The sequence below is a fragment of the Babylonia areolata genome, chromosome 8 (genome assembly GCF_041734735.1).
Source record: "Babylonia areolata isolate BAREFJ2019XMU chromosome 8, ASM4173473v1, whole genome shotgun sequence".
Classification (NCBI taxonomy): Eukaryota; Metazoa; Mollusca; class Gastropoda; order Neogastropoda; family Buccinidae; genus Babylonia; species Babylonia areolata.
Genome location: NC_134883.1, coordinates 30597662 through 30612661, shown reverse-complemented (window position 1 = coordinate 30612661; position 15000 = coordinate 30597662). Strand labels below are relative to the sequence as shown.

The 15000-nt window shown below is 42.6% G+C and overlaps 1 protein-coding gene across 4 annotated transcripts in view; it reads left to right on the top strand.

The window, feature by feature from the left end:
• LOC143284730 (EF-hand calcium-binding domain-containing protein 12-like) overlaps nucleotides 1-15000 on the top strand; it is a 33705-nt gene that overhangs the window by 3037 nt on the left and 15668 nt on the right. For all 4 annotated transcript variants that reach the window (XM_076591681.1, XM_076591679.1, XM_076591680.1 and 1 more), the window contains exons 4-9: nucleotides 759-899; nucleotides 1746-1989; nucleotides 4529-4659; nucleotides 8745-8957; nucleotides 9721-9937; nucleotides 10636-10951. In XM_076591681.1, the coding sequence (XP_076447796.1) occupies nucleotides 759-899; nucleotides 1746-1989; nucleotides 4529-4659; nucleotides 8745-8957; nucleotides 9721-9937; nucleotides 10636-10951 (1262 nt within the window). The remainder of the gene's footprint in view (nucleotides 1-758; nucleotides 900-1745; nucleotides 1990-4528; nucleotides 4660-8744; nucleotides 8958-9720; nucleotides 9938-10635; nucleotides 10952-15000) is intronic.

Here is a 15000-nt window from a genome sequence, read left to right as displayed (position 1 = left end):
GGAATGTAAACTTTCATTTGTATGATTTATTTTTTTAAATACAACCACCCCCGTCCTCCCCCCCCCCCCAAAAAAAAAAACAACAACAACAAAACAACAAACCCAAACCCAAAGCCCTTGAGCAACAGGAGTTGTCAAGTCAGACATATAAAAAACAACAACAGAAGTCTTGATATAAATGATCTTTTTATTCCTGATTTTATTACATGAAAAAGTAAGCTGATTTCATTTACGCACTGACAATGCGCACACATATACTCACATATATGTGCACGTGCACACACGCACACACACGCACTCTCACACACACATATGTATGTATATATATATATATATATATATATATATAGAGAGAGAGAGAGAGAGAGAGAAGGAGAGAGAGAGAGAGAGATACTGCCACATGTAGAATGGCCTGAGAGAATTATAATGCAGTACAATCTGATTAAATGTAATGCATCCATATTATGTGTATATATATATTGCAGAATACACTGAAGTAAGCACCACAAACAGTAGTAGAGCCCTAGACAGCAGTGGATGTGAATTCACTGCCCCAATGCTGAACAAAAAGGTGAATGAATGAATGAATGAATGAATGAATGAATGAATCTTTATTTTCCAACGGTGAAGATATTAGCACTTTGGCCGACTTACACATCTGCCGTTGTTCTAAGAGACACACAAACATGTATGCATATAAATGTAGTTATACTGAGTTTGAATGAGACCTTTAACCTTTAATCTGACTCACTGAGCAGGTGCCGGTGCCCACAGCCTTGCAGACCCTGGACAAGTTCCTGACGGAGAAGAAGATCCGACTGATCGATCTCTTCCGCAACGCCGACACCAACAACGACTGGAAGCTGACCAAAAGCGAACTGATGGCAGCTGTGAAGAAAGTCAGTTGAATTTTTCTGTTCCTCGCTTGCTCTCTCCCACCCCCCCACCCTCCCCACCCCTCCACCCTCTCTCTCTCTCTTTTTCTTTCTTTCTCCGGGATGCCCCTCCCAACCCCCTCTACGCCCCACCAACAACCTCACTCGACCCATCCCCCATACTCTTTTTTCAGTTCCTGAAGGAAATCAGTTTTTTTTTTTTTCCAACTTGATGTCTCCTTCAGCTCCTGACCCCCCCTCACCCCCACACACCCTCCCCCCCAGGCCCCCTCCCTCTACTCCTCATGCCCAACCCCTTCCCCCTCCCCCTCCCCCTTCCTGGCCTTCGTATCCCATGACACTATGACATTCTATTTTGATATTGCTTTGATTTATTCCACTTTACCAATTTTTTCTCTCTCTCTCTCTGTCTTCTCTTATACAAACAGGAAAGAGCTTACATTCACAAACAACAACAACAGCAACAACAACAAATATGATGATGATGCTAAAATGCTAATGATAATAATGATGATAACAAAAATGATACCAATAACAATTCCATTCAGTTCTGCAGGACAGACCAGCTAAAGAACTCATTTTGTGTGAAAAGAATAGCAGATTGGAATCAGCTGGAGGAAGGAGTTGTGTGTGCAGGAATGATCAAAGCATCCAAGGCGGCCATGAAAAGTTACCTGGGGCTACTGCTTTCCATCATTAACTGTAGTAGTTTTTTTTTTCTTTCTTTTCTCTTTTTGCATGCACTCTCCCAAGTCCGTTGTGATGATGGCCATATTGACCCTTGGGACATATCTCTCCTGATCCTGACAGTAATACTAATAACAATAATAATAACAACACTATTTTCAGTACCAGATCCCGCTGACCCTGTCGGATGTGGAGGACCTGATGGTGACTCTGGACAACAACTTTGACGAGCTGCTGGACTTCAAGGAGGTCTCCCAGGGTCTGGCCGCCCTCAAGATGGAGCGCAGAGCCTCCAGGCGACACGACAACAGCACAGCTAGCAGCGCCCGCGGCATGACTGCCAGGTCCAGCGACAAGACCTTGACCCCTGGCAACCTGTCCTCACCCCCGTCCAAACTGTCCAGTGGTGGGTTGGTTGTGTGTGTGGGGGAGTGGGGGTGGGTGTGATGTGTGTGTGTGTGTGTGACAAGACCACTGGCAACCTGTCCTCACCCCATCTAAATTGTCCAGTGGTAGGTTTTCGGGTAGTTGTGTGTGAGAGAGAGAGAGAGAGAGAGCTCGTGTGTGGCTGTGGGTGTCTTGATGTGTGTATCTGTGTGTGTGTGTGTGTGTGTGTGTTGTGATATGTGTGTGTTGTGTATTTGTGTGGTGATGTGTTTGTGGTGGTGGTGGTGGTGGTGGTGTGTGTGTGTGTAACAAGACCACTGGTAACCTGTCCAGATTTTCCAGTGGCGGGTTTTGGGCTGGTTGTGTGTGTGTGTCATGTGTGTGTGTGTATGTGTGTGTGGTTGTGTGTGTGTGTGTGCATGTGGGAGAGAGAGAGAGAGAGAGAGAGAGAGAGAGAAATGAAATGACAATAAGGCAAGGAGAGTAAAGGATTTAACAACAATGAAGAGAAATAACTCTGCTGAATTGGTAGCATATGCAGCATTGACTCGGAGTTGCACACTTTGAAAATGGAGAGAGTTACTTCTCTTTATTGTTGTTTGATAGAGAGAAATAGACTTTCACATGGACATTTCTTCAGTAATGAAATAACAATGAGGCTAGAACAGTAAAGGATTCAACAACAGTAAAGCGAAATAACTCTTACTGAATTGGTACCATAAGCTGCATTGACTTGAAGTTGCTTATCTTGTAAATGGAGAGAGTTACTTCTCTTTAATGTTGTTCAGTAGAGAGAAATAGACTTTCACGTGGATATTTCTATAGTAGAATATTGATGGAGCTGATCTTGGCAGAGTTAATGTTATTGATAAGATTTTTTTTTAAATTTTTTTTTTTTTTTTTTTAGCTATCTCCTTCATGAAAGCGTTATAAGAGATTGAAGGTGAGGAGTGTATCAGTCATTAAAAACATTTTAAAAAATAAAAAAAACATTCTGTTCCTGTCTGCAGCTGTCTTCGTATAATGCATTGCACATGTTTTGCTTTGTATATACTGAGGGTCACCATGGCAGAATGGGTTAGGTGTTAGACTACTGATCCAGTGTGTGCACCAGTGGTTAGAGTTCGATACCCTGTTTCGGCATGGTGTTGTGTCTGAGGGAAAGGCACATACTTTATTAATTTCCCTGGTTTTCCTCACTTCACCCGCCCATTTGTGAGTAGGAACCTGAATTGGGTTCGGGAAAGTTAAAACGGACAGCAGAGGAGGATTGGGCCCCACCTCTCTCTGTCAAATTGTAGACTAAAATGAATAAATATGAATTCACTACCCCTATGGCTGTAAAAGGCTTTTGGACCTTTAACTCACTGCGGACGAAGAGCCCCAATCAGGGCCCCACTGTTTACAACTGTTTCAGATGAAGGGGCCCACAATGGGGACCTGAGATAGTTTTGAAGTTTTGGAGTGGCACCTAATATTCATAATGACATTACGAGCTAAGAATATCTTAACTGACTTTTCCACTCTCTACTGTGACCAATAAACGCAGCATGTGTTGCTGTGCTCGCGAGCAGGAGAGTTATTTTGGAGGTGACTGGTTCACGTGAACAGCGAGCGTCAACAATGGCGTCTGACCCAGTTTCGCCTCAGCCACAAGGCAGACAACAGAATTAGATGAAGGGGCCGATCATGGCTTAATAATGTTCTGAATTCAATCTGTTTGAATCTCTTTGTGCTTTCCTGGATTTGTTTACAAGTCATCAGTGTGTGCAAATTTCGAACAAAAAATATGGATACTTTCATCATCTCATTGTATGATAGCATAAGAAGAGAGGAAGTTTTATATTTTTTCCCCAACTGACTTATTATCTTGCTGATCAGGTTTGAAGTTTTCAGTTCATGAATTCTTGTATTTGTTTTTTGGCGATTTTATTTCTTACCCATACAAATTGGTTGTCTGTGGGAAAAGTCAGGGGAGCTAACCAGCATTACTGAGTGAGTTAACCTTAATACTGATGACCATGAAACAACATGAGTTTTTGAAACACGTATTGCAGCAAACAGATGAAGGAGCAACTGTTATTAAGACCAGATCATAACTGGTTGTACTGGTGCAGTTTTTGCTGAAAGTAAAGAACAGCAAATATTCTGTGAAACATCTGGTGTGACAGCGTTGAATCTGGCAAACAAAGGGAAGTCACTTCTTTGGTCTTTTCCATTATATTTTCTCTTTGTTCAACAGCTGTGAGGCAAAGCAAGAAGAAAAACAAAACAAAAAACAACAACATTGGGTTGGGGTATAGTGTGTGAGAAGGGTGACAGATTGATAAAGCACTACACCTCTGCAGAACTGTGCATGCTCTATTTTTCATTTTTCTTTTTCATCTGACCACATTAAGCGACTTTTATATCTTTCTCTTGTTTATGGCTAAAAATGCACCAGGAATGTATTTTTTTTCTGTCTCTTATTAAATGAAAAATTCAGTGGGCATTATACCATTTGTGCCGTGAACGCTGAAAGGAGCTGCAACCGTTTTCTGCATGTCTGACGGTTTCAGCAAAGAGCCGAGAGCTCAACACGAACCAGAACAACAATGAGGCAGGCTGGATGAATTCTCAGAGAAGTGCCGGTGATATGCAGAGAGAGATTGCTGCCGAGTACTCTGCCAATGAGATTGGAGAGGTGGAGGTGAGAACTGAGCGGGATACTGAGTGTCATTGCATGTGTGTATTGCAGTGGGTGTATTCTGTGACTTGCGCTGTAGCTCTGCTTGTTATTTTTCTTTTTCTTCATTCGTTGACTGCAACTCCCACATTCACTCATATGTTTGATGGGCTTTTATGTGTATGACAGCTTTGACCATGTCATGTAGGCATCCATAGCTTTTAGTTTGTAAAACAGTATCCAGATTCTTAAATGTTATGCTGAATTGAGGGATGAGAGCAGACGGGCGCAATAGCCGAGTGGTTAAAGTGTTGGACTGTCAGTCTGAGGGTCCCGGGTTCGAATCACGGTGACGGCGTCTGGTGGGTGAAGGGTGGAGATTTTTACGATCTCCCAGGTCAACATATGTGCAGACCTGCTAGTGCCTGAACCCCCTTCGTGTGTATATGCAAGCAGAAGATCAAATACGCACGTTAAAGATCCTGTAATCCATGTCAGCGTTCGGTGGGTTATGGAAACAAGAACATACCCAGCATGCACACCCCCGAAAACGGAGTATGGTTGCCTACATGGCAGGGTAAAAACGGTCATACACGTAAAAGCCCACTCGTGTGCATACGAGTGAACGTGGGAGTTGCAGCCCACTAACGCAGAAGAAGAAGAAGAAGAAGAGGGATGAGAGCCACCAGTAGATGATGAAGCAGCATCAAAATGTGACATTCTTGCTCTCTGGAAACAAAAGAAGTTCAGAAGGACATGAATAGCTTGTGCATAAATCAGGGAGAAAGCATCAACAGTATCAAACAAACATTTACATCCAGGGAAGATCTCAAGGTAGAGGGGCGAGGTGTGAAGTGTTTGTCATGCATGTGTGTAGTTCAACGTTCACGTCCAACTCTCCATTCAATTTTTAATTCAACGCCAAACAAAAATCTGAACAACAAAGAAAAGAAACAAAACAAGCAAAATTAATAGCATTGAAACAAAAGAGTTACTACTATGTCAACATGATCATGACAGAATGCACACTTTAAAAAGAAAAAAGAATTACTTGCATTTCGATGTAATTTGCAGCAAAATGAGCGAGTAATTTGTGGAATTTTTCAACAGAAAAAAATCATGGAATTCTATGAAGTTCTTCCACAGACAATTATATCAGCACATAAGATCAAAAATCATAAAAAATCATAATCAAGATGTTCTTCACACGCTGTAGTGCCCTCAGATTTAATCCCCAAATTACTTTTCATAAAGTAATAACCATCTAATTTTCAGAAACTCTAACCTATAGCAAAAAAAAAAAAAAAAATTATTATCAAGCCAAGTAAGATTGGTGTACAAGAATAAAGAAATATTTCTGCGCTTCAAACGGTGGGAAAAGTAACAAAAAATGCTTACACAGACCCACTAATTAAAAGTTCCAGACATTTTCCAGATGCTGTAACTTGGGTCCTCGTTAACTCAGAGGTATATAACAAAGTGGTCGAAGGGAGATAATTCGACCTTTCCCGCCCAGAAGCACACAAACAACTGTTGCTTGAATGCAGGAGTCAGCATCAGCAGTGTTTCACACAAACAGGTTCAGATTCAGTGAAAGACTTAAAAAAAAAAAATTTCAAGTCTCATCTCTTCCTGTCATTTTGAAAAGAAATTTGCAAGGATGTGTTATCAAATAGACAACAACAACAAAAAAAAAAAAAAGAAAACAAGAGAGGCAAGGCCTTCAAGACTCACTTGTGATACACTTTAAAAAAAAATCCAAGCTTTTTATGTATTGAGTATAATTTCAAAATGTAATGTTTAAGATGAGAAAGATCAGTTTAAAGCGAATTAGGTCCCCTAGCATTAATTACAGAGTAATTTCCCTTTTTTACTATCTGCACCAAAATGTTTACAAAATAAATAAAACTTCCATGCTTAGCAAAAGAAGTTTCTGTTTGAACAAAAAATGAAAATAATGACTGCTCTTGTTGTTGGGTCGGAATATCAGATCAAAGTGCCAAGTTTAGAGAATACAAAAAATATATATATATAACAGTAAATGCAGTTTGCATATAATTAGGCTTCATTTTTTTTTTTTGTGCCCATCCCAGAGGCGCAATATTGTTTTAAACAAGATGACTGGAAAGAACTGAATTTTTCCTATTTTTATGCCTAATTTGGTGTCAACTGACAAAGTATTTGCAGAGAAAATGTCAATGTTAAAGTTTACCACGGACACACAGACACACACACACACACACACACACAGAGACAACCGAACACCAGGTTAAAACATAGACTCACTTGTGTAAAGACTCACTTTGTTTACACAAGTGAGTCGAAAAGGGATGGGAGTTGGGTGTGTGCGAGAATTACACCCTCACCCTCCAAAGACAGCAGCTGGGGGCCCATTGAGTCCGGTCTCATAGAGACATCCAGTGAAGATTCATCGGCCAGGGGAATAAAAGAATAACTATCGTTTGTGGGGGAAAGGGGGAACTGGGTGTGAGTCCAGTTGTGCAGATGTGTGCAAGCAACGTATGTGTTTGTCAGATGCACTTAACTGATGTATGTATGTGTGTGTACATGTGCTTGTTCATGTATATGTTTGCTGAATGATGCTTTATATGACTGAGATGCATACAGTATATATCAATATGTCATTATAAATAGGGATGTGTGTGCATGTTTGTGTTTGTGTGTGTGTGTGTGTGTGTGTTCAGTTCACTGTCAATGAAACCTAATTTAAAAAAAAAAAATCTTTCACATAAATTTCATTTTATTATATCGTGGTATTATATATCTATCTATATTTTTATTGTCTTTTTTTTTTTTTTTTTAGGTGGATGTTGTGTAGCATATGTGGATCTGTCTGCAGGAGTTAACACTTCTTTCAAACTGATACTGTCAGAGATGAAAACAACCAAACTGTCAAGAACAAAAAATCTCATGGGAAAGCATTCTTTATTTTTTTTCAAACACTTGCAAGGGAAAAATGTCTGTGCTTGTCTCCCTTTAACCAGATCTCGTTTGGAAGTGGGGGGGTGGGGGAAGAAAATTGCTGACAATCATGAAAGGAGCGTGGGACAATGGAACAAATGATCGTTGAAACTTATTCTAATGTAGGTATCTGGATAAAGAAGAGGTCTTTGTTCAGAAGATGTGACAGAATTATACAGAGTTGAGGCAGACAAGCCAAGGAAAAGTAAAAAATTAATGGATCATTCAACCTGCAGTCTTTCCCACCAAAAAGATAGAACAACACACACTACTAATACATGGATGCAGTTTATCTCTCTGTGTCTTACTCCACACACACACACACACACACACACACACACACACACACACACTTACACAGACACACACACATACACACACACACACACATACACACACACACACACACATACACACAAACACACACACACTTACACACACACACACACACACACACACACACACACAATGTTGTTCTTATTGTTATTATTATTATCATCATTATTATGATTATCATTATATACAGTATCTTAATCTTTTCTGAAGGACTGTGACTCTTTAAAAAAAAAGAAGTTGGAGGCAAGATAGCACTAACTTTTAGTGCTGCAGCCTAGGGGTCGAGGACCATCCCAACACAGACTCTCCTAAAACCCTTTTGGCCAAGAGGGTGGGGATGTAACTTGGACAAGACACTCTCCACTATAACTTTAAAAAAAAAAAAAAAAAGCTAGCCCAGATAGTCACGACAGCAGTTGCCTCCACTTCTGCTCTGATAGTCATAGTCATAGCAGGACATTTAGCTGGCAGCAAGCTGCCGAGGACAGCGCTGATAATGCCAGACCCGAAAACCCAGTTGGCCGCTGTGCCCACCTAACCTCCCTCAGACCCTTCTTTGTCTTCTGTTAAAACACGGAACAGGATTGTGAGTGTATCTGAGAATCTGTGGCATTAAATGTTTGTACTGTTGGATTGTACAGACATTTCTCTTTGTAGTGGTGGTAGTACTTTCTACACTAGAAATTATCTTTTAATATCGTAGCGTCTGTTTGTGAAAACCGTTTGCTGACAACCTGTGACTGGCAGTGATCCATCAACTGACTTGCCTTCCATCCACACTCACAATCCAGACTGAGAAGAAAGGCGACTCTGGAAGCAGCAGCAGCACGTCAGTCAGTCGCTCAGGCTCCGCCCATCGCAGTCGCAGTGCCACGCCCAGCTCTCTGGAACCCCCTCCTCCAGACCTGAGGGAGGAATGCCGCATGGGATCCTCGGCGGAGGAGATGCTGGAACTGAGGAAGCACGACAAAACCATTCTGGAACGAGCCAGGCAGAAGAAATGGGTGAGATGGGTGTGGGTCTGTACACTCATGGTTGTGTGTAATTTAGCTTTAAACTATGATACTAGGGATGCTCTATAAGCATCTGAACTGCAGCTGTCAGAGTATACTTGCACATAAAATGACTGTACCAGCTTTTGCAGTGTGTCCTCCCACAGCTTTCATGCATTTTCCCCATTGTTTGAAAACATGTGTCCATGGCATCTATGTGTGTGTGTGCCTGTGTGCTGTGTGTGTGTGTCTGTGTGTGTGTTGTGTGTGTGTGTGTACGTGTGTGTGTATATATATGTGTTGGCATGTGTGTGTGTGTGTGTATGTATGTGTGTGGGTGCGTGCATGTTTGCGTGCACATGCATGGATGTGTATCCATGCGTGCACATCTTTGCATACATACACGGTCTCATACCCGTAAACGTTACATGGTTGAGTGTGTGTATGTGTGTGTGCCAGAAATCTGATTGAATGACACAGGAAACAAACGTCGAGCGCCCAATGGCAGCCATCAGTCGGCTCCAGAGACCCAGCTAGGCAGTCTGTTGTGCATTTAAATGATCCTGAGTTTGTAAAGTGCTTAGAGCTTGGTCTCTGACTGAGGATAGGTGCTATAGAAGTATCCATATCTTCTTCTTCTTCTTTGCTCATGGGCTGTTCCCATGTTCACTCGTATGTACACGAGTGGGCTTTTACGTGCATGACTGTTTTAGTATATATATCAAATCAAATACATACGTGTGTGCTGACTCCCCCAACCGCCCTGTCCCACTAGCCATGGCCGGAGAAGAAGGGCACTCATGAGGAAACACCAGGGGTGATCCGGATTGGCCACAAGGACGTGGACAACCACTGCATGGAGTCCACCCTGGAGGGGGAGGTTGGGGAGCTGCTCAACCAGTTCCGTCGCAGCTGCCTGCGAGAGTACTTCCACGCCATCCGCCTGTGCCAGGAGAAAGGAGTGGTCCTCACTCCAGAGCTCTTGGACAGAGGTCAGTGGCTGTGTGTGTTGTGTGAGTGTGATGGGGGAGGGGGGGTGCATAGGGTGGAGGGGTAGGAGGGTATGGGTGGGTGGATGGGTGTGGGTGGCTGGGTGTGTGTGTGTGCATGTGTGTGTGTATTTTGTGTGTGTGTATGTGTGTGTTGGATGTGTGTGTATGTATGTGTTTTGTGAGTGTGTGTGTGTGTACATGTGTGTGTGAGTGTGATTGTGTGTGGTTCTTTTTGAGTGTGTGCCTCTGTGTGTGTTTCTGAGTGTGTGCATGTGTGTGTGTTTCTGAGTTTGTGTGTATGTGTGTGTGTTTCTGAGTGTGATCATGTGTACGTGTGTGTTTATGTGCTCTTGCACATCATTAGCACATGCATCTACATGAGCACTTGTGGCTATGCTTGCTATGTATCCAAAAAAAGGACACTCAAAAAAACAAAAACAACAACAAAAAACCACCCCAAAACAATAACCCAATTTTTTATCCTGCCCACTGCTTGTCTACTCCTCAGAATTGCCCAAGCAATACCTCTGGAAGAAAGTGACAAGTGTGTGTGTGTGTGTGTGTATGTGTGTGTGGGTGCTCATGCTCAGTGTTTTACATGTGCAGTTACAACACATGCATATGTGGATACACTTACTTTTTTACCCCCCCAAAAAAACAAAAACAAACCCACCTCATCTTTTCTTCTGCCCACCCAGTGCTGCTCTACCCGGCGGAAATGCCCAAGCATCACATCATCAAGAAGGTGGCACTGCCCAAGGGACCTCTCTCTGGCTTGGAGGAGCACTTCGCCCGCCCCCCTAAGAAGCCCAAGACCCCTCCCGAGATCCGCCACAAGGACAAGATGAAGCGCTCCAAGAACGGGTCCCTGATGATCGACGTGAGGCACATGTACCCGCCCATGGCCCGCGTGGCCCCCGTGGTCACGAAGGAGAACCTGAGCACGGGTCGGGCGCTAGTGTCGCGCAGGTCGGACATCTGGATGACGTTTGAGGAGTACGACAAGTACACCAAGTGAGTGCGTCGCTCTGTGATAGCTGTGTTTGTGATGTTTGTTTTTTGTTTGTTTGTTTTTGTTTTTTTGTTTTTTGTTTTGTTAAGAAATAATTGAATTACACATACCATGCAATGACTCATTTGTTCAGATTCTAGGTTTGTGGGAAGGGTGGTGGGGGAGGGGTCTGATTCCTGTCGTGTGCAAATTTGCTTGTCTGCCCCTATGGAGAAATTACTCGTCGCAGCTCGCCATAGAAGAGCCTTTTGGGCAACCGATGGTCTGGCATGCGCGCCATGTGTCCAGCCCAGCGAAGCTAGGACTGCATCAGGATGGTGAAGATGCTGGGAAGGGTGGCTTTTGCAAGCACCTCCGTGTCTGGGGTCCTGTCATGCCACTTGATGTTCAGTAGCTTCCTTAGGCATGTTGTGTGGAAGTGGTTCAGCTTCTTGGCATGTCGTTGGTACACTGTCCAAGTTTCGCAGGCATACAGTAGTGTGGGGAGAACTACTGCTCTGTAGACCTTTAGTTTGGTCTCAAGACCAGTGCCTCTTCATATGGGACATACCTCTCCTGTAAAATACAAGACAGTGCAGAACACGGCATGTTTGCTGAACAGATCACCATACTCGTTCCCCTCTTGTTTGTTCAAAGCATAGTGTGAACAGAAGTAAGCAAGAAAGTTTGACAGCATGAATGCTGACCTGTCCACATTGCAGCTTCCAAGATTGATAATCTGTGTATATATGCGTGAAAGTTTGACAGCATGAAAGTTGACCAGTTCATCTTGAAACTTCTTCATTGGTAATCTGTGTAAATATGCATGAACGTTTTGACAGCATGAATGCTGACCAATAACTTCATGATGGTTAATCTGTGTAAATATGCATGAAAGTTTTGACAGCATGAATGCTGACCAGTAACTTCATGATTGCTAATCTGCATCTCTTTACCTCCAACAGTGGAAGCTCAGAAAGACAATCTAGTGGTAACAGTGACTCGAATGTGGGTAGTGAATTTTCATCAGCAAAGACCAAAAGGTATGATGATGCCAGTCAATTTTTTTTTTTTTTTTTTGAATGTGTTCCTGTGATGAACTGTTGGCATGGGAATGGGGGTGTTATTAAGCAGGGTTGGCTGCTAACACTGTGGGGTTTCAGCTGTCGGATTGTCTGCATGAGTTCAAATTTTTGAATGCTTTGATGAGACGTCTGTTTTGAAGGCAGAAGTTTTGTTTGTTTGTTGATGCTTTGTTTTCAGCTTCTGGATTGTGATCATGTGATTGACCTGTTCAGTGCCTTTAAACCATGAGATGACAGAACATAAAAAAAAAATAATAAAAAAATTGCTTCCCCAGTGCCACTTTGCCGTCCACTAACAGCATGCATCTGTTCTGATTTTTCCTTTGTGTGTGTGTGTGTGTGTGTGTGTGTTTGCATGTTTGTATGAGTGTTTGTGTGTGTGCATTTGCTTGAGATGACAGAACATAAAAAAAAAAAAAAATTGCTTCCCCAGTGTCACTTTGCCGTCCACTAACAGCATGCATCTGTTCTGATTTTTCCTTTGTGTGTGTGTGTGTGTGTGTTTGCGTGTTTGTATGAGTGTTTGTGTGTGTGCATTTGCTTGAGATGACAGAATTAAAAAAAATTAAAAAAATTGCTTCCCCAGTGCCACTTTGCCGTCCACTAACGGCATCCATCTGTTCTGATTTTTCCTTTGTGTGTGTCAGGTTCAGTGAGCATGAAGAGACACACCAAACGTTTAGCTTGATATATATTTTTGATGTAAAAATACTACTTATTTATTAAATGAGTATATGTCAGGAGGAAGACCCCTTTCTTCTCAATAATAATTTACTAACTGGACCTCATAGAAGGCACATGTGTGTGTGTGTGTGTGTGTGTGTGTGTGTGTGTGTGTGTGTGTGTGTGCATTTGCTTGCTTGTGTCAGTGTGTGCATGTATGGTGTAGGTACATAAGTTTGCTGAGCGTGGCCCATTTTCATTCTTGTTTTTATTAATCATTTGCCTTCTGTGCATCTTGCCCGTCAGTGTGCACACCTACTTATTTGTTTATTTTGTCTTATTATTCTATTTCATCATTGTGTTAATGTCTGGCACAAACGTGGGATAGGCTCTCAAGGCCAGATCAGGTGTTGGGTATATGCAGTGTGAGGCATCTGCTTCTTTCAAAAAAAACAAAAAAAAAAAAAATTACATACATTTTAATTTATTTTTACAGCAGATGTGGTGTAGCATATATGGATCTGTCTGCACACTCTGACACCTTCTTAAAACTGAAACTGACATGCATGGAGACAAGGATTTGGTGGTTTTGTATTCCTGGTAAAAGAATCAGAGTGGAGGTGTGATGGACCATTCTGGTTTTCATGTCTGGGAATCTGTGTGTGCATGTGCTAGTGTGCTTCTTGTGCATGTGTGTGTGTTTGTGTATTTGTGTGTGTGTGTGTGTGTGTGTGTGTGTGTGTGTGTGTGTGTGTGCATACTTTCTTGTATATAAATCATGTGTGTGTATGTGTGTGTGTGTGTTTGCCTAAACTATGTAGATATTGCTTGAAAAAAAAGTAATTTTAGATTTGTTTTGAAGGTTGTGAATGAGTAACTGTGACAGAACTGACGAGCGCAGTAAATCTGAGGTTCGTACAGTTGAAAAACTAAAAAGCCCTCATACGGTGCTTTTCCAGGAGGAAGGTGGCAGAATGACTGACGTTCATCTACCAATACAGAGAGTCTGTGAGAGTCTGGGTTCAAATCCCATTCTTGCCCTTTCTCCCCAAACTTGACTTGGAAAATCGAATGGAGCATTTAGTCGTTCGCATGAGTTAATAATCCGAGGTCCCAGGTCCAGCACGCAGTTGGCAGTGACACTGAAAAGAATCCATGACAATGATAGTGTTGTCCTCTGGCAAAACTCTGTAGCAGAACTCCACTCAGATAGGTAGACAATTATACACATGCACTCCAGGCCTGACTAAGCGCGCTGGGTTATGCTGCTGGTCAGGCATCGGCCTAGCATATGTGGTGTGGTGTGGTGTATATGAATTTGTTTGAACACAGTGTTGCGTCCTTGAGAAATTGAAACTGAAACTGAAACCGGTATTTTTCTCTGCTGAATTTGGGATTGCAGAAGTAGTACAAAAGAGTTGTCCTTCTTTTTCTTTTTTTTTCTGAAAGATCAGAGTGAAAACGATCAAGAGCAGTATTCCAAGTTCCAGAACTGTGTTCCAGATGTGGAGGAAATAAAATGAAGAGTCTTCAACACCGTGCCTCCACCAGTGGTGACATGGAAGGAAAAACAGGTGGTAGCCATGACACTAAAGCGGATAGACAATTGTCGTCTTCAAAGATCAAGGGGTATGACGGTGCCAGTCGATTCCAGATCTTGGAATATGTTTATGTGATGGACTGTTGGCATGGGGACAGGGTGTTAAGCAGGGTTGGCTGCTGACACTATGGTGTTTCAGCTATCAGATTGTCTGCATGAATTCAGACTGTTGAAAGCATTGCTGAGACTTTTTTTTTGTTTTGTTTTGTTGTTTTGTTTTTTGCTGCCCCGTCATCTGCCCCGTTTCAATGGCATTACTCCCACACCACTCATTCTCAGTCACCCCTACACGGCCACACCCAGGTTCGTCCATCACATTCCCAGCATCGGCAGTCCACAGGAAACCATCAATGTTAGGTCGCCAGGAGGCCACACACCAGAGGAGACCCTGCACTGCTGCTGAGTCACCTCGGTGGTGTTCAGTGGTGCCTGTTCTGATTTAACTTACTTAGGACACCGCATACTAAGTCCCCTACTGACGACAATAATGGCTTAGTCACGAAGCCAGACTGAGTGAGCGTCCATCCCAGCGTGGAGACCGCCACCACATCCCTCCAATGGCAGTCCCCCATGAATCCGCCGATGCTGAAGACCTTGACAAGATTGCTGAGACTTATGTCATGAAGGCAGAATTCTGTTTATTTGTTTGGTTGGTTGTGATTTTCTGCTGGCATTGTTTGTCAAGACTTGCTTTAGTTAGTTAACCAACAGTTAGAGAATGGTG